Genomic DNA, 26,749 nt, shown 5'->3' on the forward strand with positions numbered 1-26,749 from the left:
GTGCAGTCAATAGGAACACTCGCCAAAGTTGCCTAGAATTCCCGACTGAAAAATCCGACAGTCTCTCATTTTTAGGTTTATGTTCCTAAGTCTCTTAATGTTTAGTAAAGAACAGTCATTGTTATGCGTCAGTCCTGTGTAAGGTGTCAGACGTGGGGCCACGTCATGTCCTAGTGCCTTCTTGTTTATCTCCAGGGCCGCCTTTGTTGCACAAGGGGTCCGGCTGCTGGCGGCGCTCATGCACGCGTCATGTCGCTGTTTTCGCACTAATCAGGTGACGTGCTTTGATGGAAGTGAGTGGGAGATGATGGGAGCAGCAGTTCCATCACAGCATGTTATGATTTACTGGCATAATTTCAAGTGTGGCAACAATGAGTGGAATTTGTTTCTGAAAGTGAGGGAGTTCGACATTTCCAGAGTGAAATACTGCAAGCCAGTGCAGGATGAAAAGGAAGCATGTGCCGATTATGAACTGTACGTGAAAAGTTGGCACCTGAAGGAGACAGTCCTGTGTTTCAGTGAAATCACAGATCTCTTTACTTAAGGATTCGATGCAGATGTTGGGATGATGTGAAGGGGTTTTCAGTCCCGTTTCCTTCTTGGAAGTTTTCCTCATTTGTGGTCATTAGAAAGTATCATCTTTGAATACTCATGAGAAAGAAATAATCACAATATTCTTCCTTATGATATCTTCGCTGTTAGTTGTAGGAGAGCACTTTTTCAAGTAAGTTCTACCCTTCGCCCAGACTTTAGTCACTAGGCAGCAAGTCTGGAAGTAGTGGTCTCTAAATGCAAGTGCGGAATAGGGAATGTGGAGCCACAGCCATCGTAGCGGGAGGCTGGACAGGGACGATCACGGTGTCACGGTGGTGGCATTAGTAAGGCTCACCTCCGCGTAAGTGACCTGCTTCCCGCTCACCGCAGACGGAACTGTCTCTCCGTGCGCTGGTGGACTTGCAGAGCGATGACACACAACCTTTGAGGCTCACTGATCAGCTTGCAGTTAGGATGAAATCTCAGGTACTTCCCCGTTTTTGACTTGATAGTTTAACACCAACTTACTGCAGAGTGGAGGTTTGTTTCCATCTGAAATTACACTGTATCTGCACGAAAGACATGATTTGGATTGTTTGTTTTCTCACGTGCTTTAAATTTTAGTTTTCCTTCCAAAATAGGCCTGTGTATTCCTAGAGAAGGGAATGGTTTTCTTTTAGAACTTTTAAAATCTGCATATGATAGCACATTTGTACGTTGTTGCACAATTTACATTTAAAAGTGATTTTTTACCTTTATTTTATTAAGATTTTATTTATTTATTGACAGAGAGAGAGAGAGAGAGACAGCGAGAGAGGACACAGAAGCAGAGGCAGAGGGAGAGGGAGAAGCAGACTCACGGAGCCGGAGCCTGAAGCAGGGCTTGATCCCAGGACCCTGGGATCATGACCTGAGCCAAAGGCAAACGCTTACAACTGAGCCACTGAGGTGCCCCTTTTCACCTTTAGAAAACAGGTGCAGGGCACAAATAAAGTAACAGATACTTGGCATGCCAGTGCACTTTCGTGACAAATGAATTCTAGGAATTTCATTTCATGTCTTATAAAATCGTCATCATCTAGATTTCAAGAAATATTTATGTGGATTTGTATCTCATTTATGTCAACGAACAAGAATACTGTAGTTTATACCCTTGCAACTTCAAGTGGGGCATGTGGTCCAGCAGCAGGAGCAGCACCTGGCCGCCAGTTAGAAATGCAGACTCTCAAGCCCACACGTAGCATGTCTCTCAAGTGATTCCTCAGCGGTGAGGAAATCGGGAAGTCCCACTTGGGACGTACATTTAGCAAAGTCCAGCAGGCATCTGTCTGGAGCTTCTTGTAACTTAAAATGTGTATCATTGATGCAGATTTTAAGATCTTGTTATTTCATAATGTTACTAGTACTACGGATGTTTACAAATATTTTTATAGTGTAGCCATTTGCTTTTTGGACGGGTGTATTAAAACAGGAAGGAGTAGAGTTAGGTTTCTTACATGAACCAAAGTTCTCTCTTTCATATATATTTGATTTTTTTTTAAAGATAAAGATGGGCGCTTTTTAAAATTACCTTCATTTACAAGACACATAAATTATGGGCTGTGAAGAGAAGACTTTCAAAGGACAGATTTAGAGATTATAATAGGGTATGTAATCAAGGTTATTTAGTTTAAAAAAAGAGAGATTGCCAGAGGATAACTTAATTGCTTTGCAAGTATAAGAAAAGTTTATAAGAAGGTGTTGAAAAGCGAGATAAATATTTTTTCCATTAATTACATGGTACACTATAGTTCTTGGTGCTTAGAAATTAGTTACACTTTCAGTTTTAGGAATGGCCAAGTAATACTTAAGGTGAGGCAGAAGGCATACTTGTCTTTTGAACTGATCTATTGTTTTTAAAAATATAAAAGTTAGAACTTACTTGCTGGGGCTTGAAGGACTGGGAAAAGAGTCCATGTGCAGTAAGCAGAGTTGGGTCACTATTTACTGAGTAAAATTACTCAGAGGTCATATATTTATTTAATTAGGACAAGAGGTAAAGAGAACGGCTTGGGCTAGCATGAGCTGTAGGTTAGCCGAGTTGCTCTCAGTTACTTAAATTAAACTATCATATCTGCTCCTAATTACTTAGTGGGTTTAAATGCAGCAGAAAACGAAACATAAGCTGATACTACACTAAGAATGCACAGACTTAAACCGTAATTTGTGAATAGCAGAATCCCATTTCAGCACATTTCTACGGCTCTAGAAAGCATTTTGAGAATTTTGATGTCTATGCTAGAGCTTGAAAACATGTACTAGGACCTGAAAATGTTTTATTGTTACGTGTTTCATTGTAAGGCACTTTGTCATAAGGTGACTGTTTGCAAGGTAAATTCTGTTATGAATTCCAAATATTGGCATTTGCTTTTTCTCATAATTAATTCATCTCTCTAATGTTTTGTCCAATGTTTGCACCCTTTAAAAATATATTCCAAAATTTTTTTTGCACTCGTCCTGATCTCTCTCCTGCTTAACCCTATGTTCTGTTGATAGGTATCTTCATTTATTTTTTTTCTTTAGTTTCTACTATAATCATACTTTAAATTTTTCAGATATTTATATCACTGAACTATATGTTCAAGTATATATTTATATTTATTTATATATTTTGTTTTAGTGGAACCCTGTTAGGTTGAATATAATGTCTTCCACTCATGTTGGTAACCCTTTTGTTGATCCCAAATGCTGTTTCGTATTGAAAAGAATACGTTGGTGATGTTACTGACCTTCCTTAAAAGACAGATTTGTTCTTTGTTAGGTGCGTGTCTTACAAATATGCACGAATTAAAATCAGTTCTGTTTACGCTGAATCTTGATGCTTCCTGAGTCTAGATAGATGCGTGCTTTTTTCCCCCGCTTGGCTCAGATCTTTGCGCAAATCCTTCCTTATTAGAGAGGACCCCTTGGCCACCACAGCTCCAGTATCATTCCAGTTTTAGTTATACTATCACTTTGACTATTGTCAACCACTTTGCCTCATTTCCTTTGTAGCATTTGTCTCCACCTGATACTTTCTATACATGTTGGTTGTTTATATTTTGTATCCCTTGTACTCTCACCTCCCCTCTGATGAATGGTTTCATTTTTCTTTTTTTGAGTTATTATAGAGACACTGTTTAGTAGAAATGTTACCATATATACAAAAATTCAAGACCCATAGTGGGGCTTCTTCAATTGAGTATTTCTTTGTTAGTCCTAACAGTGCTGGGAGAGGGGAAGTGCTACGTAGTTGTCAGAATGTTGTTAAAAATTCAATCAGTGATCAGATATTTTTGTGTTCTTAAATGATAAGAGTCATCCTCGCTTATTTATCTGCAAATAAATTATATATGTATATTATCATTCTCACTGAGTTCTTCAGGCAAATCCAGCTAAACTCACAAGTGATCTTTTTTCTACTAGGGAAGACAGTCCAAGTAATCAGCTTCAGGTGCCATAAAAACATTGAACATATTGGTCAGCATTGCATCATAATTTTGGTAAAGAGGAAAAGATCAAAGAGTGTATGATCGTTTCATCATTTCATTAAAATTTCATCCTTGGAAACTGGCATTCAAATTTCCACAGGACTATGAAAAGAACTTGCGATAGAAATCATACTGATATGTTTATTATATCTTAAGAATCATGTAGGGGCGCCTGGGTGGCTCAGTCGGGTAAGTGTCCAGTTCTTGATTTTGGCTCAGGTCATGATCTCAGGGTCGTGAAATGGAGCCCTCCCTATGTTGGGCTCTGCACTGGGTGTGGAACCTGCTTAAGAGTATCTCTCTGCCTCCTCCCCCAATAAATAAATAAAAATTTAAAAATCCTCTTAAAAAGAAGAATGATGGAGAAAACCTGCCCATATTTCTAGCCGAGCAGGTGTTGTGGCATCAGGATTACGCAGTGGTTGACAAAGCGATGGTTGAGAAAGAAAATGTAGATATCAAGTAGAGATGAGCAGGGAAGCTTAGTACAAATTACTTTTGAAGCAAAAAGAATAGTGTACTCTCTCAATTGTTTGAAACTCTAAGTGTATATAATTAGGTTTAAAATTTTTCTGTATCAAAATATAAATAGAATATATTAAAATGATAATTAGGCTTATTCAGAAATTTACTCAACATTTCAGCAAAAGTCAACAGACTGAATTTTGGGCATGTCATGATTCAAGTTAATTGAAATATTTGTTTAGGGGTGACTGGGTGGCTCAGTTGGTTAAATGTCTGACACTTGATTTCAGCTCAGGTCATGATCTCAGGTTTGAGAGATCAAGCCCTGCCTCAGGCTCCTGGCTTGGCATGGAGCCTACTTAAGAGTCTCTCCCTCTTCCCTTACACCCCCTCCCATACAAGTGCTTACTGAAAGAAAGGAAGGAAGGAAGGAAGGAAGGAAGGAAGGAAGGAAGGAAGGAAGGAAAATTGCTTGAAATATTTGTTTAAAAGTAAAAATGCCAAAAGTTTTGATGGGCAATAACTTATAATTACAGGCAAACAAATTTTGTCTTAATAATGTTGTCATTACCTTCACTTTTATTGATGTGACTTTCTTTTGAAATTTACAGAATTCATTATTCCTTTTTTTATGTTATTCCTTTGATAGTTGAAACTATCAAATTTAAATTTTAAGATTTTAGAATTTGAGGGCCTTTCTTGTTGATCTAGTAAAGCCCCCCCCCTTTTTTTTTTCCAGAAAGGGGGAAACAAGCTCAGAGGACATAATTGAATCAGCTGTGGCCATTGAAGCTTATTAGAGGCAGGGCTTGGGCTAGACCTGACTTTCCTAAATTGGATTAAAAAGTGGAAAATTCTTTATCAGTTTTTTCATACAGTAGGTCACAGAAAACATAAACCAGCAGCCAATGTTGGGGGACAGCAAGATCAATTTGCAAGCAAGAGTTTTCAAGTCCCAGAGTGCTCCTAACAAATTTATGGGGTCTCTAACCGTGCAAGGGTGATCACCCCTTCTGGTTTTTCCTGGACAGGGATTCATAATAGAAATTGGAATCCTATTCACAGTGTTTGCAAAACATCATGAATAACTTAGCATTACTTTTAATAATATATTTAGAATTTGCATGTGAGAAAAGAGAAAAGAACATGAGATGCATGTAGCAGAGTTGAAATGGAGATATAATAATACATGTGGAATTAATAACTCTTCTTGAAATGAAAAGATGACTCATGAAGATGTCAGTTTGTCCAAAATTTATTGGTAAATGTTAATTTTAATTAGACAAAAGAATAGTTTCAAAGTTCAACAGAAAGACCATGTTGAAGAAGCAGCATGACAAGGTCTGGCAGCTTATACTTTTTGGTATAAATTGAAAATGATGAGACACCATAGAGAAGAGTGTGCCAGGCATTTGGGTTTGAAGCAGAGCCCTGACTCTTGGTCGCTGTGTGACTCTGGGCCCTTTGCTTAACACTCTTCAGTCTCATTTCCTCACCTGCATCATGGAAACTATTGAAACTAAAACCAGTGCTCACTTCGGCAGCAAATATACTAAAAATGGAACAATACAGAGAAGACTAGCATGGCCCCTATGCAAAAATGACATGCAAATTCGTGAAGAAAGAATAGGTTTAAAAGTTATAATTAGAAAGTAAGCAACAAATTAGAAAAATAAGACTTAGAATTCACAAGATTATATGAAAATTAATATATGAGAAAAAGTTTTACATTGTTAGCCATCAAGGAAATTCAAGGAATTAAAAGATTATTTCAATCTTTTCACTTAGAATTTACCAAATAAAAATGATAAGTATTCGTGCAAGTGGAGTGGGATTGTTACATATAGAGTATAAATTGGCACAGAATTTCTGTAAGTTAAATTGGCTATAAGTTAAAGAACCTTAAAATCATTCATTCTTAACTGGGAGTGTAATGTACGTATGTGTATGGATAAATGTTATCACCTGTTTCTCTGAGGTTTCAGATAACTGTCTTGTTTCCTTATAGTATTTCTAGTTTCCAAATTTCCTATAAAAATAGGAAAATCAAAATAAAGTATTTTTAATAGGGATAAAACCTAACCAAGATTTTGAAGATCACACTCTGTTCACTTTGCTTTTATTTTCCTGCACTGCCCTCTGGTGTCCAACATGTGGATAGCTTCTGATACCAGAATTGTAACAGCCTAATACACAAAATTGTATTGTTTATTTATTTTAGGTAATTCATTTAAAGTAATAATTTTGTATAATATAAATTTGTTACATTAATTATTATAATTATGTAAATAAGTTCGCTTGTATTTTGTAATTTAAAAAAATACCCATGATTCAAACAGGCTAATCTGAATTTGAGGTTTTTTTGCTGGTTATATACACAGTTGGAGCCTACCCTTTTGCTTTACTTGCAAAAAAGAGAAAACAAATCATTAAGACAAGTTCTAAGGAGTAATTTAGATATTGAACAATTTTTCAGAAACCAAGAAATTATAAATTATCCTTTTTTCCCCATTAAGAATGTTTTATAATTTAGCAGTGTACAAAGTTTCCTAAACAAAGTGTGTCTTCATAAGAGATTAGACCACTTGGATTAGGAGAAAGGGTAAAAATTAAAGGTGAGTTGAATGGTCAGAGATTAAATGGGCCGCTTCTATTTCTCTGCAGTTCCAAGTGGAATACTACTACCTTTGGGTTTCTTTTATTTTTAATTCTTAATATTTCTAGAGGAAAACTACTTGAGCCCACTGACGATTTCAAAGGTAGACTTGGGGGGGCGCCTGGGTGGCTCAGTCGTTAAGCATCTGCCTTCGGCTCAGGGCGTGATCCCAGCATTCTGGGATCGAGCCCCGCATCAGGCTCCTCTACTTGGGAGCCTGCTTCTTCCTCTCCCACTCCCCCTGCTTGTGTTCTCTCTCTCTCTGTCAAATAAATAAATAAAATCTTTAAAAAAAACAAACAAAAAAACCAAAAAACACAGGTAGACTTGGTGCCCTGTGAAAATGTGTTACGACATCCAGTGAGGGCGCCGTTCCTACACAAGGTTGCTCTCCGGGAACTTGATGCTTCTTTGACTTCCAGTGTGCATCAAGGCAGTGCCAACATTTCGTTTTTATCCAAGGTGAATTCAATGAGCAGCGGAGTTCTCTGTCTCAGAAACATTTTGTGAAGTGATTTCTTACTATGCAGAGCACCTGAGAACAAAAATACTGTCTTTATAAAACTAAGAGTTTAAATTACTTCTTTCGAGAGGTTAACAATGTATTTTGGCACCAAAAGTTATCTTTTACTATGATGTGTGTACTTGATTCTGATATATAATAGGAAGGTTCTTTGGAAGTATTGAAATTTACTGTTCATGGTTATTTCAGACAGTGTTTCAAACATTAAGTTAATGTTTGAAGGGTACTTGTATTGTCCTGTTAGTGAACTTTAAAGCTCACTAAAGCTGAAATCGTTTATCAGAATCTTTCTAACTAATCTAGTAATCTGTTCTGATTTGAGCATATTAATGTTTTTACTAAAATAATTTTTTAAATGATAGATTTAACGTCTACTATGTGCCAGACTCTTTAATAGGTGTCTTACATACATCTTCGTTTGGGTATTTTAATAGTGTCTATTTGGACAGAATATTTACATGTATGAATATATAAGCTTAACATAATATAAAGCTAAAATATTTCTACAATTATAAATCTGTAGCTTGATTTTGATCAACATTTCACACTGTCTTCTAATGAAACTCCATAGATAAATTTGTTATATATTTATAGCATACTATTATATACTCAGGACTGAGGTTGCACTGGTGGAATGGCTATTTTCTTTGACTATGTGGGCTTCTAATCCAGTGGAAGACTCTATCAAGATATCATACAAAGAAGTAGGAAGTTTTAACGAAGTTGTGTTCTGTGAAAGATACATCTAGGCCTAGGAGAGCTTATAATGGGGTGGTTTGATCTAGTCAAGAGAGGTCATGAAAGCCTTTTATAAGGAAAGACTGTTGAGGAAGAGAAAGGGAGGTGTTGTAGGCAGAAGAGCAGGTTATGTGGAAGGAGGAAATGAAAGAATGGTCGTTTGCTGGAGTAGGGATACAAAGTTCCACGTGCTTGAAACTGCAGAGGCTCACCTTAACCTACACATCTTCCTGTCTCAGCGTGCTAGCAGGGATTTTCTCAACAGTTCTTATAAGAGACCTACTTGGTTGAATTTTCTGGGATTGGGAAAGGAATCAGTGTGGTATTAGTTTGGATTTCTGACTCTAGGTTTAGTGAAATAATACATTTTTTTAAAAAAGCATTTTCTTGATAGGTGACAAAACAGGGCTCCTTAAATCTATTTTCACTCACAATATACTATTTCAAAGCTTTGTAATACTATATTATTAAACTTTTGCCCTAAGGTTTTTAATACATAAGCAATTTATGTATTAAATACGTGGTTCATAAATTAAAATTTAGGCACATGTTACCAAAGACTGCAATTTCAGCTTGTGAAAATAAACCGGTTCTTTTTGTCTATTCTAAAAGCAGATGAGTATACGGTGTCTGTGAAATACACACTTACCTAATTTCAAACTTTTAAAATTTCTCATCCCTTTCCTAGGAGAATATTTGCTATGGGGACTTATACTTTGTAAGCTCTTCCTTTCCCTGCATTATTTATGAGTTTTATTATGAGTATAATCGTAGTATTTCTGTTACACACCACTGAATTTGTATATAATGAATTGAATTTATATTTAATCAGTTTGTGTTAAAGTGACTTAATGAGATGCTTCATTTTTGTGTTAAAAGCAGGTCAAGGCCAACCGAAAGACTCAGGGCAATACATTATTTAGTGCTCATTTTCTGCATAACTTGTAATGTTATCATGATTCACGGTTTAAATCAGTTAATAACATTTCCTCTAACCATTTCTAATAATTCTCTAAGGTCAGACATTTTACTGTTGATTCATTGGCAAACTTTTTTTTTAACTTTCTAACATGGGAATTCTCACATTCTTTTGTTTTCAAATGGAATGTGCAGAATAAGATTTTGTTAGATGATCAAAGAATGAAATAAAAGAGGCAGTGGAATTTAGAACTGAAGATCCTAAGTTTCCAACACTTGAATTTATAGAAAATAGCAAAGAAATCTATTGGAGCTTTTTACTCCTATATATGATGTACCTGAAAGTAGTGTTCAAAGTGAAAATGAGAAAGAACTCCAATTATTTATCTGTGCAGGACTTTTTCCTTTTTGTTTTATCTCCACTTTCTACAAACCTTCCGTCTCCTCCCTTTATCTTGATTGTGGCTTTTGTCCCCAGTGAAGAGCAAGGCAGACAGTCAAGGTCACCTTTTCAACCCCAAGTCCACATATACACCCAGCAGCCTCTGTACTCGGCTCCCGCTCATCTTCCCTAGAGCAATGAAGTCCATAGCCATTCAAGAGTCATGCCACGCGCCGGCTGTCTGTCCTTCCCCCACTTATATTTCACCTCTTTTCTCTTTCCTGCATCTTTTCCTTCCTTTAGTCTTCAATATCAGTCCTCTCTGGATCTAATGACCCTGCACTTTCAGGCAGCTTTTACTTGACCCCAAGTTCACCCTTACAGGTACCCCCCCCTCTTTTTCTTCTTTGTTTGCCGGCCTTGGCACTTTGCAGATGTGCCTCTCTGCATAGGCCACCACTTCCCATGTGCCTCCCGGACATTCCGTGGGCTCTGCCCCGCCGCTTCCCGCCGCTGACCGTGTAACATGGATGACTTCCATGGGCACTTTGAATTTTGCATCTTTGTCTCTGAACTGCACTGTCTTTCTCTCTGAGACATTTTTTCTCTCCCTCTCATCATCCCAAACAGCCCAGTCTCCTGATTTCCTTCCTGCCTCCATGGGAGCTTATGTCTACTAAGTTTTCTTAGGGACTCCTTTGACTACCTTCCTTTTATTTATATGATTTTACACTAAATTTCTATGTTGAAGCCTTTTATTATTTTTTTAATCTTTAGCCAAGACTTCTTTTGAGCCTCATGCTTTAAAGATGTTATTTGACAGAGAGCGAGCACAAGTGGGGGAGTGGGAGAGGGAGAAGCAGGCTCCCCGATGAGCAGGGAGCGTGATGCAGGGTTCGATCCCAGGACCCTGGGATCATGACCTGAGCCGAAGGCATATGCTTAACTGACTGAGCCATGCGGGCACCCGAGCCTCATGCTTTAACTGTTATGATTGCCCAACTTCATCATTTGCATGTCTCACTTATATTGAAAACTCACCGTCACTTGAACTTTGTGCTTCTCTTGCCTCTTCCTCGAATACCCCCGAACCCATCACTCCTGTAGTCCTCCGGCCATCCTGACGCCCGTGTCAGACCCCTGCATGACATTCCTGATACTAGGCTCTTACTCAGCAGCATTCTCCTTCCACCACCACACGCTGTGGATTCTTCCTCCAAAATCAATGTACAACCCTTCCTTTTCTGACCATCTCCACAAATACCAAAGCCACTTATTTAATGTTGAGCTAGATTACTGTAATAGCCTTCTAATTATTTTCTCTCCTTCGAATTTTGCTCACCTTAAATCCGTTTCCCGAATAGCAGCTTGCGTGATCTTAAATTTTTACGTTAGATTATTTTGTATGTGGCTTAAAATCTTTCTGTGACTTTCCATTTGACAGAAATTCGAAGCCCAGTTCTTCAGCATTTCTGTTAGACCCTGAGTGATCTGGCCCCGCCTCCCTCCCCGAACACATTTTCTGTCATTGTCCTCACTCATGTGTGACTGAGCTAAACTCTCCTTCTTTACATATCCCTAAAAGGCTTCCCTTTTGTTGTTCTGTTTGTCTGGAATGTTCTTTCCCCATACTCTTCAATGAAATATTCCTCTGGAATCACAGGAAATGGATTTCTCAAGTGAATTTCCCCCAAACTGCTCATGGTCCAAACTGGAACCCACTTGTGATATCATCTCCTGGGGAATAATGCTCTATTGCTTTACAGAACCAAGCCTAATGTATTGTAATATGTTAAGAGGCCCTCCAAGAATAGTTAAAATCCCACACTCTTGTGTCACAGTGCTAGTCTGATCCTGACTCTTATTTGCTGTGTGAGTATGGGCAAGTTCTTTAATCTCTCAGTGCCTACGTTTCTTTGTGAATAATAATAATACGTATCTTGTAGAGCATTTGCAAAGAGGAAGTGATTAATATTTGTAGAGTAAATGCAACACATACTAGGCACCATACATGGGCTTATGTACGTACGTATGTATATGTTTGTGCATAATTTACTTAATGCCTGAAGACACAAATATCACGTGCCACAATTCTTGACCTATAACAGGCTGATAGTAAATATTTGCTTATTGAATTGATGAAATGTGCAGTGCACCTTATAATTAAGCTTCATCGATTTCCAGAGAAAAAAAGAATGTTATATTTGTAAGAATATGTGATCAGTTATAAAATTTATATTTCGGGTTGTGATCCATCTATTAAAATTGTTGAATTATATGTTTTTGAGAAAATCTCCGACATTTCATCTGGCCAGACCCCTACCTTCCAGCAGGCATGATTTTATTATCATCCTCATTTTGCAGATGTGACACTCAGCCCCGAGAGCGTAAGTAGCGGAGTTAATAAATGATGGGATGTTTCCACTTATCTCAGTGTCAGTCTCACTGCAGAACTCATAGTTGTTAGCTTTTTTGGAAATACCCAATGAACTACGTGAATACTTTTTATAGGGTTGGTGATACTACTTTGGCGATGATTCTTCAGTTTTCACGTTGGGGCAGGCATCAGAGTTGACCTTTCGTCCTCCTACAGCCTCGTTCAGGGCTTCTTCATTTACAGCAATCCCTGTCTGCAGGGATCTGCTAGCCCTTGGCCGCGCCTCCAACACTCACCTGCCTTCTGTATATAAGCTCTCGAGCGAACAGTTCTAAAAGGCCACCTGTTGTTCCTGAGTCTTCCACATTACTTTCCTGGGTTAACCCTGGTAGAAAGATTGTACTGTCACATTTCAAGATTACTAAAGCTCTGTTCCTGTCATTGACTTTGCTGCTTTTCCACCTCACACCACCTTCCTTATGAGAGGCAAGCAAGTGGTTAGTTTGTCCTTGAACCCACCCAGGTGTCACCGTATCATTTCTGGATTCTGAATACATTTCATTGTTTGTTGGCATTTTTTGTTTTTGTTTTTTTTGGTCCTCTAAATGCTCAGAAAATTTGAGAGCTGAAAGGGACCTTACATAATTCAAATCCCAAATTTATAATTGGAGAAACTAAGCTTCAGGAAGGTGAGTGACAGGCTTAGGGTTACAGTAGGAGTCGGGGGTTCGGATGAAAATTGCTGTTTGATCCTTAGTGCACTTTTGTTACCAGTTTACTCACTTTATGAAAGAGAAAGCCACGCAACAGGACGGGGATGTACAAACCACAAATTCAAATAAAATGCTGTGATTGGTTTTCATGTTCATTTATATATTTACTTTTTTATCTTTCACAGTTTAACAGCAATGCCCAGGATGTAAGCTGTTTTCAGCACCTTGTCCAAGCCAATGTGAGAAATAAGAAAGTGCTGAAAGACGCGGTGAATAATATCACAGCAAAAGGAATCACTGACTATAAGAAAGGCTTCAGTTTTGCTTTTGAACAGCTCCTTAATGTAAGTATCTGTACACCCCCTCTTCTCTTTTATTACTGAATCACAGCATATGAATTTCAATATGCTAGTACTTACTACTATGAGTAACTATGAGTTATGTAACAGTGCTGTTTCTCATTTAATTTAAAAGCAGATGTGTCCAGGCAGTAGAAATCTTTGAACTACTTTTATTTTTAAATCCAAAATTCAAAAGACATACAAAATGTAGACATTCTTTTTCTTTTAGATCTTTTCTTCCATCATCTTTTAAAACTCTGTTTAAGAAGCACGTTTGTAAGATAATTATTTAATTTTATACAAGCACTTCCAACTTAGTTGGCGTATGTAGAATATCATTTACTTTTTCTTAGTCACTACTGTATTTATCTGGAAACTGGCGTTTTCCATCATCCAATGCTTGGTGGAAATATTTTAGTTTTAAACATTTACTTGGTTCTTGAAGTTGTTTGTTAATGTACAGAAAGGTCCAAATGGGGGCTCCTGGGTGGCTCGGTCGTTAAGCATCTGCCTTCGGCTCAGGGTGTGATCCTGGCATTCTGGGATCGAGCCCCGCATCGGGCTCCTCTGCTGGGAGCCTGCTTCTTCCTCTCCCACTCCCCCTGCTGTGTTACCTCTCTCGCTGGCTGTCTCTATCTCTGTCAAATAAATAAATAAAATCTTAAAAAAAAAAAAAAAAAGGTCCAAATGACAGACGTGAAGGGCAGGAGGGAATAAAATGCCAAAGCAGGAGCTCCTTGCTCAGTGAAGATCTCCCCCAAAAAATCACCCAGCATTGTCTCCATTTAGACTGTCACACTCCAGCACGCCTACTGTCTGCCCCATATTATAGCATATATCTCACACTTCAGATTAGTGTTTTCATATGGCTGTGTTGTCTCTTTCACTTTGAACTGTTCAAGTTTTTGATCTCTCACAGAGCAATATTATCACAGTGGTTGAGAGTGTGGACCTAACTTTTCTCTCCCTCGATTTCCTCCCTTACACCATGGCACATCCCTCCGAGGGTTGTGGATAGGATTGTCCACAGAACCTAACACATAGCAAACCTCATGCGAGTGTGGGTTGTTGACGTGGTATTGGAGTCATGATCATTACGACTGTAGTTCCTGACTAGCACGTGTCTGGTAGAGAGTCAGCTCATAATTCATACCATATTTGCTGAGTCACTGAATAAGCCCTTACATGTAGTCTTATCTGCAAATCTGACTTTGTTGTTCCCTAAGTAAAGCTTCTAAAACAGTTTTCAAGATGTCTGATTGGTTGCTTCATCCATTTGTTCATTCAGCCAATATTTATTGCGTGCCTCACAATTTCCTGTCATGTTACTAGTGCTAGAATAGCAGAGGTAAGCAAGACTGTCTGCTCTCAAGAATGTCCAGCATGGTACAGTAAATTATCATTCCTAGTACAGTATGTTAGTGCTGTTATAGGGCATTCGGAGTCTGTTTACTAGAGTGGCACGAAAGAGGGGTTTGACTTACCCAAAGGAGGTCGGGAAAGTGGGCATTTCCTTGGAAACAGGATTTTGAAGAATGAGTAGAATTTAGGCAGGTAGATGAGAGGAGGAAAATCATGTCAGATAAAAAGAACAACGTGAACAAAGTCGCAGACGTAGGAGACATCGTGGCACATTGAAACAATAGCAGGTGCTGTGTGTGGCTGGGACATGGCAGTGCAGGGGCTGTGAGGGAAATAAAAAGGCCACGAGGTGTCCGTTAATGAGGTGTTTAGGAGCAAATGAAAAGTTGATAATATGAGAATGACATGATCTACCGAGTGTACTAAGTTAAGCTGTTATATAAGTCCTGGTGTTGGAGTCGAAGCAAAGAAACGTTAAGGAGAGTGAGATGGTAACTATGAGATGGTTTCTGGACTCGAATATTTGGTGGCTGGTGACACAGGAATCTAGAGAGAAGGACTATGAGGGTAGAAAAAGCTCAGTTTCAGATCTGTGGAGTTTGAGGTGGCGGTATTTATTAGGTAGCGTTAGATAATCAAGGAGACAGGAAAGCAAAACAGTTTAGCGTCGCAGTTTCCAGGGGATTCCCTTTGGTAGAATGCATTTGTTTATTAAAGGATGTATGTTGGTAAATAGCAGGATGAGAACTCAGAACTTTCAGATTCAGATGTAATGGACTATGAGATGAAAATGTATTCTTTCTGCAGTAAAGAATTAGAAGTCTGTGATTTTTTTTTTATAGAACTTCTTTTTCTTTTGAGTCAATCAGGTTTTTCTAGATGGTGTCATTTTAATTACTCTTCTCGGTGTTGTTAATTTGCATCACTTCATGACATCACCTCGTATTCCAGTTTTAGTTGTGACATGATAAGGGGTCTCAAGCCTTGTGTACTATTTCCAAGGCTGTCTCGTTAGAGAGGCCGCATTAACTCCCAGATTCACTACGAGTTGCTGATTAAGTGTAATTTAACTCCTCTTGGCCTCTCGCAGTGCCCCTACCACAATTGCAAATGATTTTTAATATGTTCTCTCTGAAATAAGTCTCATATATTCTGCTTTCCGCATGTCCTTTATGTAGTGCAGTTCTTCATTTTAAAATCATTTCCCCAGGGGTGCCTGGGTGACTCAGGAGGTTAAGTAGCTGACTTATGATTCTCAGAGTTGTGGGATCGAGCCCCGGGTCAGGCAATGTGCTCGACTCAGAGTCTGCTTGTCCCTCTCCCTCTGCTCCTCTCCCTGCTCGCATGCTCGCTCTCTCACTCTCTCTCTCAAGTAAATAAATAAGTAAATCTTTAAAAAAATAATAAAATAATTTTCCCAGTGTCATTCCTTGCCTTATTCAGAGCTGATGCAAATTTTACCTATTTCAGATACTTCCTGTCGTCTTACCGCACAGTGTCATTCTCTGGTTTTTGTTTGTCCTTGTAAGGTTTATCATGAAGATCCTTGAAACAAGTCTCAGATAGAATTAAAGGTATCATTTATCCCACAGTACACCTTAAACTGAGATTTGAATTAGTCCTCAGGTAGCATTCCATAAAATATTACAAGTATACCGAGATGCATTTTTCAAAAGAAAAAATTTTATTAAGTACATAAATGATAGATGCCGTGCTGTGTACTGGCTGCAAAGTGATACAAGGAGACACAGGGATATCCATACTGTGATTTGTTATGAAATAATGTATTAAAGTAAATTACCAACTCTACTAATTGTCATTTTATTGAAATAGTCAAGTTCTTTCCTTTACTGAATTTGTTACAAACCAGTAGCATAATTGTTACAATTGTGTGACTCTGCCAGTAGCATAATTGTTACAATTGTGTGACTCTTCAGATAACTGCAAATCCTCTGCCTAGTTGCTGACTCTGCTCTACCACACAATTACTAAGCAGGCTACTCCTGGGAAAAGTCATGTTGAAAACAAAACATTTCTTTATTCCCCCTTTTGTGTATGTCCTAACATCTCTCTCTCTCGGGAAACATTATTATTTAATTACACAAATGATCAGCAAGACCCAGTGTGCTTACTTACACTGGTACTTGTGTTCATTAATAATAATGCCCCCACTACTTCCAAAAATGAAACCAAGTCCTTATGTAAAATCTTTACTTAATCACTTTTCTGTAACAGCCCTTTAGGTATGTATTACATAGGCAGATAAAAAGAAATCATCAAATTAATTTTAGTTAAGGTATTTCCATGTCTTTCATAAAAATATTTTGATGATAAAATAGGTAGCTTTCTATATAGTCAAATTTTCAGATGGCTTTCTTCAAAGATAAGAACTATGCTTGAATGTGACGAATTGTATTAGTCAATACTTGCATTTTCACAATACTTGCTTAACAGCTTTAACTGCTAGTGTTCTAATGGCCTAGTCAATGGGGTGAGATAATATGAAACAGGATCTTTTCATCCTTAGAGCGTAATATTGTCTTGATTAACTTTTACAATGGGAAATGGGATATATCTGCTTTGAAAAGTAAGATAAGTACAGACTTTGCATAAGCCTGAACACTACCTGAGAATTAATGATTTTTTTTCAAAAATAGTAGTCATTTAAAGGCTGGGCTGGTGCTATCCAACATGGTAACCACAATCCCATGTGGCTGTTGAGACTTGAAATGTTGCCTGGTCTGAATTGAAATGTGTTATAAATATAAAATACACACCAGGATTTGAAGAGCTACTATGAAAGAAAAAAAATGTGTACTAGCTCAGTAATTTCTATATGGATTTCATGTTGAATTCACAATATTTTGGATGACTGGGTTAAAGAAAATATGTTAGTAGAATTAATTTCAGAGATTTCTTCATACTTTCATTAGTGTGGTCATTAGAAAGTTAAACTTACAAATTTGACTTTCATTATACCTCCATTAACTAGTACTGAGCTGGAGGCTTGACATTTTCAAAGAAGCTAAGCATTCATAAATTAGTGTAATCGTGTATTAAAATCAACACTTTAGCAAACATTTCACAACAGTTGAAGTTTGATATTGTAATTTCAGTCCTCAAAGAAGTCCAGCTTTCTAAAGTAGTTTTTCATTTTACTGACCCTTTGTTACTAATCCATTGTTCTCCTGTGTCTGACTCTTTGGAGACCTTAAAGTTTTAAGAGAGGATTTGCCATTGGAATTGAGTCTTTCAGAATTAGAGTATGCATGGCGGGTTGAGAGAGGATAACAGGATATTCTGTGATTAGCATTTACAAAAATATAAGAGCATCGGGTGTTAGGGATCAACTAGGAGTGTATAATTTTGGAGAGAGAAAATGAATAAAGTAGGATGAAGAAGGAGGAAAGGGAGCAAAAATATTTGTAAAAGGATTAAAAATATATGTGGAAGGGTATGCATATTTTTCATTCATACTATTTATTTGTTTCTGGTACAAATTATAGGGGCATAAAATTGACATAATAACCATTAATTTAAAATCCATTTATTAATCAACCACTGAGATGTTATTATATTCTAGGCTCTTGATCAAAAAAGACAAAACTTCATGCCGTTATGGCCACTTAAATCCAATCAGGGGAAGCCAGCGATAAATAAATAGATATTTTGTACATAAAAGAATGTAAAATGCTATGAAGCAAAATACAACCTGGGAGAGAGATGGCAATGTAAAACACAGTTTTCAGTAGTGTCCTCACTGATAGGTGACATTCGATCAAAGACCCAAGGCAAGTGAGACCTATGGATGTCTGGGGGATGGGAGGAGGCCTTGTAGAGATGGGCCTGGCCTAATCTCAGAAGTGGTTCTTTAGAATATACCTACTGAACAGATCTTTCCCCCACTACCTGCAACCTGTTCTTGCTCTTTACATATTGTTTTATATTCCTTACCTTTTATTGTGAATGATATACATTGTTTTTGTTTTCTTTACAGTATAATGTTTCTAGAGCCAACTGCAATAAGATAATCATGTTGTTCACGGATGGAGGAGAAGAGAGAGCCCAGGAGATATTTGCCAAGTACAACAAAGACAAAAAAGTGAGTGCAATTTTAAATACTTTAATCTTAATATCAATGTAGATGGTTTTTAAAGAGACTGTCAGGGAGGGGTAGTAGGAGGGGATATTTGTGTGCTGATTATAAAGTCATACAGATCATGGGTTATAAACCATTGGCTAAATTACGGGATTATTAACTATATAATATTTTTATGTGATCCATAACTACCTTATGTCTAATTTATTAATAAAACAATTTGAACCTATAGAATCTTATTTGATTCTTATATATAAATTTTATATGAGAAAATGTTATAGGAAGAGAGTAACCAGAAGAGAATGGAAAAATAGGAACAGTTTGAGGTTTTCTAGGATAAATTTATGATCATTTAATTATTAAAGATTATAGTAATACTAAAACTTCCTACAGATGCCTAAAAATTATCTTCACAGACATTATTCTGTTGATTTACAAATAAAGCATTTGTAAGAGCAAAAACTGCATCCTCATTTGCACACCTTTTTATTTTTGTTTATTTTTTTCTACCTTAAAAGTAAAACAACCAGGTATTTTACCAGCAAAATGGGTTTATTCAGGAATAGCAGAAGAATTCCAACTCAGGACCTGTGAACCCTGGCAAGCCATAGGCAAGGGCCCATATCAAAGGGAAGGAACACTACTCTATAGAACCAAAAAAAAAAAAAAAAAAAAGAGGAAATTGGCGAGGGGCTGCCTTGAGCAAAAGTCCTTTGGAGGAAAGCCAGAGTTCAGGGTGGTGATTGTTTCTCATTGGCTGAGTTGAGCTATTTTGTTATTGGCTGAGCTTGTTGCTGCACAAGGAGAAACTCTTTCTTGTGCTGAAGTAATAAAATAGGCATTTTCTGTTGCAAATGCAAAGTACCTCTTCTTTTTGGGGTCTGCAACTGATGAGGGGTGGTAGGGCCTGATGGCTCCCCCTGCCCCTTCTGGCTCCCAAAACCATTTTAACTGAGGTTTCCTTTATTCACTTGTACACTTTGAAGAAAATATTTTAGACAAATTCTTTTGTGATGTATTTAAAAAGTGTTCTGTTTCAGTATGCAATGAAGAGAAGGTGAAGACAAGTATTTTGAGGTTGGAATGTATTTGTTTCAGTGATTGTTTAGCTGCAGAGGATAGTGTTGTAGGGAGACCTGACTATTTTGAATGTAGCAAAACCTGCTGATACTGTGGAGAATGTTAACTGTGACTATTTCTCTAGCAATCCTACCATCAGCTTATTTCATCATTCTTACTGGGTCTTTGCATTTGATAAGAGAATGATCCTCAGCTTGGTTTTTTAAAATGTTAAGGTTCCATTAAAATATAATGATATAAGCTATTTTTTTGGTTCACAAATTCCAACAGAAATGACATATTTATCCAGAAGTTTCTTCTGAGTAAAATGCTGATTCACTTTGCTTTTAATTGGACTTTTCAACATTTAGAAAGGTGTGGTTCATCATGAGCTCTAGTGGATTATTTTATATGCATTGCAGGAATTAAAAGGAGAGAGGAAAGAGGTGAACTAATATATTTAGATAGTTTTGCAGACACAATGTTGTGAATAATTTGATATAGTACTGACGAAAATTTTGGAACACTTTGAAGTATTCTTAGGTGCTTTTTAGCCTATATGTGATTGGAATATGATTGAAGAATTGAAAACATATACACACACATAACTTCAAATTAATTATGAATCTTTTTAACATGTAACTCTTTGAATACTATAGATGCTGCAGTTAGATCATGACAAGTTTACTGCTTTGGTTGAGTTTCTTTTTTTTTTCTTCTTCTTTTTTTCCCTAAATACCTGCTGATTTGAATTGTATAGAGAAATCATTTCTTTTGAAAAAGTGAATAAATTGTACCATTAACTGAATACTTTCAAAAGATAACTTGATATTATGAATATTTCTTTCCAAGAAATTATCAGAATTAAAGGTAATGGGAAGATGTGGGTGCATTAATATAAGATATAATGTATATTAGTTACCTTATTCAGTAACTTCTCATTTTTCAAAATTCAAGGCAGTCATTGCCCCTTGGAGGATGTCCCAGACTCTCCCCTCCCCTTCAGGCTTGTTGGGATGCTTGGCTCTGATGCCAAGTCACCCTATATGGAGTCCTACATACTCTACCCATTGGATATCTCCTTTGTCCCCTCTCTGGATTACTAGATCCTACAAGTCTGGGCCTGTGTTTGGTTTAACTCTGAACTCCAGGTATCCAGCAGAGAGCTCAGATTGAAGATAGTTCTTTTAGTACATGACTGTAAATAGAGACTATCTAACAACAGTTGGAAGTATGATTTCTATCATAGGACAAATACATAATTATGAAAATAACTTGGGTCAAGGAATATTCAGCTGATTTAAATATTCTAAATAATTCTAACATTACCATATTTGAAGAGCTCAAGTAAAACAAAATAAATTTAACCCAAAATCCAACTCTGTCTCAAACTTCTACTAGTTAATCTTATCCTTATAATTTGGAAGAGACTTTTTAGTGTCTTAAACTTAGTCATAATTTTAAGTATACCTTATTATTTATGATAGAAGTATATAAGTGCAAGCCCCACTCCTTATATCATTTTTAAGTGGATACAGGTTTAGATAAATTATCTTTTTCTTGTTATATTATCCAAACCAACCACCAGGAATCTCATTCACTTCTGGGTATTTTTCTTTTTTTTTTTTTAAGATTTTATTTATTTATTTGACAGAGAGAGACAGCCAGCGAGAGAAGGAACACAGGTAGGGGGAGTGGGAGAGGAAGAAGCAGGCTCCCAGCGGAGGAGCCTGATGTGGGGCTCGATCCCAGAACTCTGGGGTCATGCCCTGAGCCGAAGGCAGATGCTTAACAACTGCGCCACCCAGGCGCCCCTCACTTCTGGGTATTTTTCTTCATAGAGGAAGAATTTTTTTTTTTAAGACTTTATTTATTTGATAGAGCACAAGTAGGCAGAGCAGCAGGCAGATGGAGAGGGAGACGCATGCTCCCTACTGAGCAGAAATCCCGATGTGGGGCTCAATCCCAGGACCCTGGGATCATGACCTGGGCCAAAGGCAGACGCTTAACCGACTGAGCCACCCGTTTTTTTAAGAAAGCCATTCCTTTCTTAAAGGAATATAGTAATGAGTTTTACATTTTATATAATTTGTGCCTAAGGTGTATCTTGATTTTAAAGAGTATATAATACATTCTAACATTTAAATAAAAGAATATAAATGTGTAAAAGGAGAAGTGATTTTCATCTAAACTTGTAATTTTTTTTCTTCTTCCAAAACTGTATTTGCATCCATAATTAACACAACAACATGTCTTGGAGGCATATTATAAGGGTTCCCCCCCCTTTTTTTCTTTTTTAATGCAAGAGGAATTATGTCATAAAGAAAGCAGTTGTTTTCTCCCTCTTGTCACAAATTGTTTGAATAAATGAAGAATTTACTAGTTTAAAGCCATTTTTCTAAGTATACATTCTAAAAACGTCCAATCTAAATATTAATATCTTGAAACACTGCTTCTCATCCCCTTCACCTTTTACAGGAACTCAAGTTTTTAAGCAAAGCGTTTTGTGACATGCTAAGCCATGTAATAAATGATTCATATCACATTCACTTCTGTAAAACTGATGAATCTAGTCTTATTCAACAAGCCTGCTGTTTGTCTGCTAACACAGTGACTCCTGTGCTCTATGGACACACACTTTTCTTAAGGCCACACACCTTTATCAATGCCAGAGCAACTTTGCAAATGAATTAGCGCTTATTTTTTGCGATTTAAGTGCTATTTTTACCTAACATAGAAATGAAGATGTTCTTGGAATTAGATACTTTATTGGTTCTGTGACTCGAATCTCACTAGCTGTAGCAAAGTTCTGTGATAAGCACACTTACACATATATGCTTACCTACATACACAGATATATCCACACACATTTATATCTATTTTAAATGGGCATCCTCTCTGTCCATCGTATCTCCAGAAACAGGAGACCATGTGTGTTTCTTTGGCATGAGATTCTTATGTAAAGTTGTAAGAATAAAAACCAACAGGTGGTTGAGAAGTAAATGAGGGTGAGGAAATAGAAATCTGAATATAAAGTACTTTTTTTTTCCTAAAATCTTTGCAAATGTGCTAAGAAATATTAGGGGGAAAGTAAGACCGTCAACTTCAGATCAGGTTGTTTATATGCACACACAGGTATAGGTGTCTATATATATATATATATATATATATATATGTGTATATTTAAGAATGGAAGAGCTAATTCATTATTCTTTGTTAGGGGTTAGTAAAGGCATACACATACAGGGAAAACTAACACATACAAAACAGAGAAATGATAATTGATGGAGATCCTTGAAAGACGAGGGAGAGAGAGATACAGATCATAGATTTCTGATTTAAACAAGCAGGAATTCTACTTATGGAAACATTGCTGTCCCACATTTCTTATGTTCTTTACTTTGTTGCTCGATGGCTTACCACATTTCCTAATGTGGGAAAACTTTATTAAACAAAAATTTTGTCTCTTGGTATTTGCATGTTCTGTATCCGCTAACAGTGAAAATAGAGGATAGCAGATGACAACTTTTAAGTCAGTCAGACTTTTGACTGTACGTGTATTTTGTCAAGACACCATTTACATAGTTAACTGTCGATGCGAAGGCGTGTGCGTGTGTATAGTGTGTGGGAGTACGTACCACTGAAGATAGCGTGTATAGATAGAAGACATTTTATTCACCGTCTTCAAATATGACTTCAAATGGTTGTGGATGAATTTGAGGACCCCTTTCTAACTTCTCCATATTCAGAATTCCCAACCTTTCACTGTCCCACGCACTGTGAGATGTTGGCAGCCCACAGATACTGATATAGAAGATAATTGACTATCTTTGTCATGTAAGGACGTGTATGACACAGAATGTTCAGTATTTTTGCCATAAGCATTTTTCCCCATAGACGTCTTTGCCACAGCATTTTCATTGCAAGCATTTTCACCTTATAACTAAATGGCCATAAGGCCATTTTGCCATTAAAGATAAAAAATAATTGGTTGACAGATTGGTTTGACAGTTTGGTTTCTGAAACTGGTTGATAGTTTGGTTTCTCCCTGGATGCGTGCTGCATTGATGGATTGTCCTCCCGTTTCTGTAGGATGGAAATGTTAGCCCTCATGATGGTGTCTACACTTTTCTGTAGAACTTTGGAATGTCTATCACTGGGCATGTACCAGTATGGGAAAAAAAAAAAAAAAAAACTGGAGAATGCTTTCACAGCACATACACACACACACACACACACACACACAGCTTAGCGCTTTGGAGACTGATACCTCTCTTATAAGATGAAGGAAGAGATTTTAGCAAAAAAAGAAAAAAAATGTAGAATGCCAAAGGAGGAGACAAATCAACAAGCCAAAAATCCCAGAAAAATATAATGCTATGAATGAAAGACTTTAAAGACCAGAGCTTAGGTATCACCACAGAATAAAAGCAGGGAGTTCTCGGTATTGCACTGAATCTACGTATATACATTTGTAATATATTAAAGAATTTTGTATTTCACAAAATAAAGTCTTTTAAAATTTGTTACTCATTATCCATGTTTTGTTATCTTTTTCAATGAATGATGCTCCTTTATTTTTCATGATTTTATCTTTTATAACAAAATTGCCTTAAAGCCAATACTTAGGCAGTGAAATGTGTGCAGTGAAATTGTTTGCAGCAAAGATGTTTACAGTGAAACTATCTAGACCCATGTATTGACCAGTCCCATACCTGCGAAATAAGTATTTGTTACATAATAAATTTACCACCTCAGACTTTCTCTAGCCACCTTATCTTTCAGATGGCCAGTGTGTAAAAATACAATTTGATAGATGGAATAAAATAAAAACTTCAAATATTCTTAAAAATTCTCTATGTGATTATAACTTTATGTTAAAACCTGTTCTTTATTTTTTTTTAAAGATTTTATTTATTTATTTGACAGAGACAGCCAGTGAGAGAGGGAACACAAGCAGGGGGAGTGGGAGAGGAAGAAGCAGGCTCATAGAGGAAGAGCCTGACGTGGGGCTCGATCCCAGAACTCCGGGATCACGCCCTGAGCCGAAGGCAGACGCTTAACGACTGCACCACCCAGGCGCCCCAAAACCTGTTCTTTTAAAACAAAGTTCACTTGTGGCTTTAAAAGTCGCAAAATTACAAAGTCATCAAGAAAGTTGGGTGAGCTTTAAAAGAAAAATCTGAAGACTGCTCTTTGAATTCTGCCTTTTCCCCCAAGCCTCTTGCTTGGCATCAGAGTGGCTGCTGAATGCTTCATTTGCATTCATTTTTCATCCAGCTGACACTAGACATCGTTGCGAGCAAGCCAGGTCGGTGTGATGAGGCACATCCGGAGAGCTGGTGACTGAGGCTGCAGAGACACAGCACAATTTAATGAGGCCAAAGGGTTTGAGAATTAGAACAAAATGTTTGGGTTCTTTGGAAATGTATTGCTCTTGGGAATGAATCTACCTGATTATAGATAGGTACAGCTTTAAAACGGAGTCCCTGTTCATCTCCTCACACAGCTGTTCCATATTAAAATGCATTCACTTTATAATCTTTACCTGCAGCAATGCCATTCCTTAGGGCTCACCCATGTGTACGACATTTCCTTAAAAATGGTGCCAAAACGAAAATGAACTCTATCATAAAGTCCAAACAAATGAATAAAGGAAAGTGAAACCAGACTCAGAGTTGAAAGATAATTCCCAGGCCTAGCAAAATTAAAGATAGATGATTTTCTGTAGAATAGCAGAAAGATTGGTTAGCCATACACACTTTAGATTGTCTAGCCCGGTAGAAAATCGTCCTCAGATTCTTAGCTTAATTCTCAGCATTAATTAAGAAATGCAAAAGCCTCGAGAATTTATAAAATGAAAATTTCAAAATAATGAATAAATCGAGTAAAAAGCACAAGTGGAAGCTATGATAGATTTCAAAATAAAGAATACATCGCTAAAATTGTAAGAGGCTGATGATAGATGCATTGTTACTTTTTAAAAATTATTTAGAAAACGATTGGCAATGTCTTTCCTGTTTTTCTGTCAGAGCCAGGATAGAAAGACCTAATATGTAGCCTACACAAATCTAAAGCAAGTTACAAATGATGGAATCTGGGTATGTGTTTTACATAGTAACAGTGAAAATTGTCAATTAATTTTTCAGCAGATGGTAAGGGAAGTTATTGCCTTCTCTACTGTCTCTGCCTGGCTTCTCCCAGGCAAGAATGAAACCTTGGGAAGCAGTGTTTGAATATATGCAGGATTCAGATTTGCAAAATATGTAATACCATTTAACCAGTGCACTGTTGCTAAAAAGTTTCCTTTTAGATATTTTGCCACTTTCAACAGTTCACAAAGGTTTTCCAGCTTTAGAATAGAAAACATACCTTTGTTCATAAAATCCAAGTATTTTATTTATGCCGGAGTTACTATAGAGTTGAAAAGAGTAATTGCCAGTAACATTGGCCCTGCCAGTAGAGAGATTATCCATTTAAAAGGCATGGAGTGTGTGTGTGTGTGTGTGTGTGTGTATCCTCTCTGACAGATTTATTTACATTTGTTTCTCTTAATATAAAATTAATGTTGACAGTTCATTCCCTGAACTAAGGAAAATATTATCAGATACCTTCTCTTGGGGGTTGAGTAATACTACTATCACACATTTTACAGAATCCTTAATTTAATATCTAAAGTTTAATGAAAAACAAAATTAGGTATTACAAAAAGTGCAAAATATATAAAGAGACATACAGAAAATATACAGCAGATGCACCTGAATTAATCTCTAGATAGAATTCTGTCACCTAGAATCAGGATTGCTGTTGTTTGTGTTAAATGGTTAGACCAGAAAAGGCACGCTCTTCTGCATTTTCTGAGGCTGCTTGCTTTTCCCATGAAGAATTCCGCTTCCCACAGATCTCTGCAGACCTCTTTGCTGCCCAGTCTTTGGGGGCACTCCCTTTCCCCCAGACTCCTTCATCATTCTGTGTTTGAAGCACTGTCTGTCCTCTTTCGTTCTTCCAGATTCCCCTTTTTGAATATTTTAATTCTTTGTTCACTTACCTTGAACTTCCCTCTATGAAGGAAT

General features: G+C 37.1%; 1 protein-coding gene and 1 non-coding gene across 3 annotated transcripts in view; both read left to right on the forward strand.

Moving 5' to 3' along the window:
* The window catches only part of CACNA2D1 (calcium voltage-gated channel auxiliary subunit alpha2delta 1), a 480,944-nt gene that overhangs the window by 384,663 nt on the left and 69,532 nt on the right, over nt 1–26,749 (forward strand). For both annotated transcript variants that reach the window (XM_040644315.1, XM_040644316.1), the window contains exons 11-12: nt 13,001–13,159; nt 18,516–18,620. In XM_040644315.1, coding sequence (XP_040500249.1) covers nt 13,001–13,159; nt 18,516–18,620 — 264 coding nt within the window. The remainder of the gene's footprint in view (nt 1–13,000; nt 13,160–18,515; nt 18,621–26,749) is intronic.
* On the forward strand, nt 6,037–6,143 carry LOC121105982. Its single transcript, XR_005838712.1, has one exon. It is a non-coding gene; the product is annotated as a U6 spliceosomal RNA (small nuclear RNA).

Source organism: Ursus maritimus, unplaced genomic scaffold (genome assembly GCF_017311325.1).
Source record: "Ursus maritimus isolate PB19 unplaced genomic scaffold, ASM1731132v1 scaffold_3, whole genome shotgun sequence".
Lineage (NCBI taxonomy): Eukaryota > Metazoa > Chordata > Mammalia > Carnivora > Ursidae > Ursus > Ursus maritimus.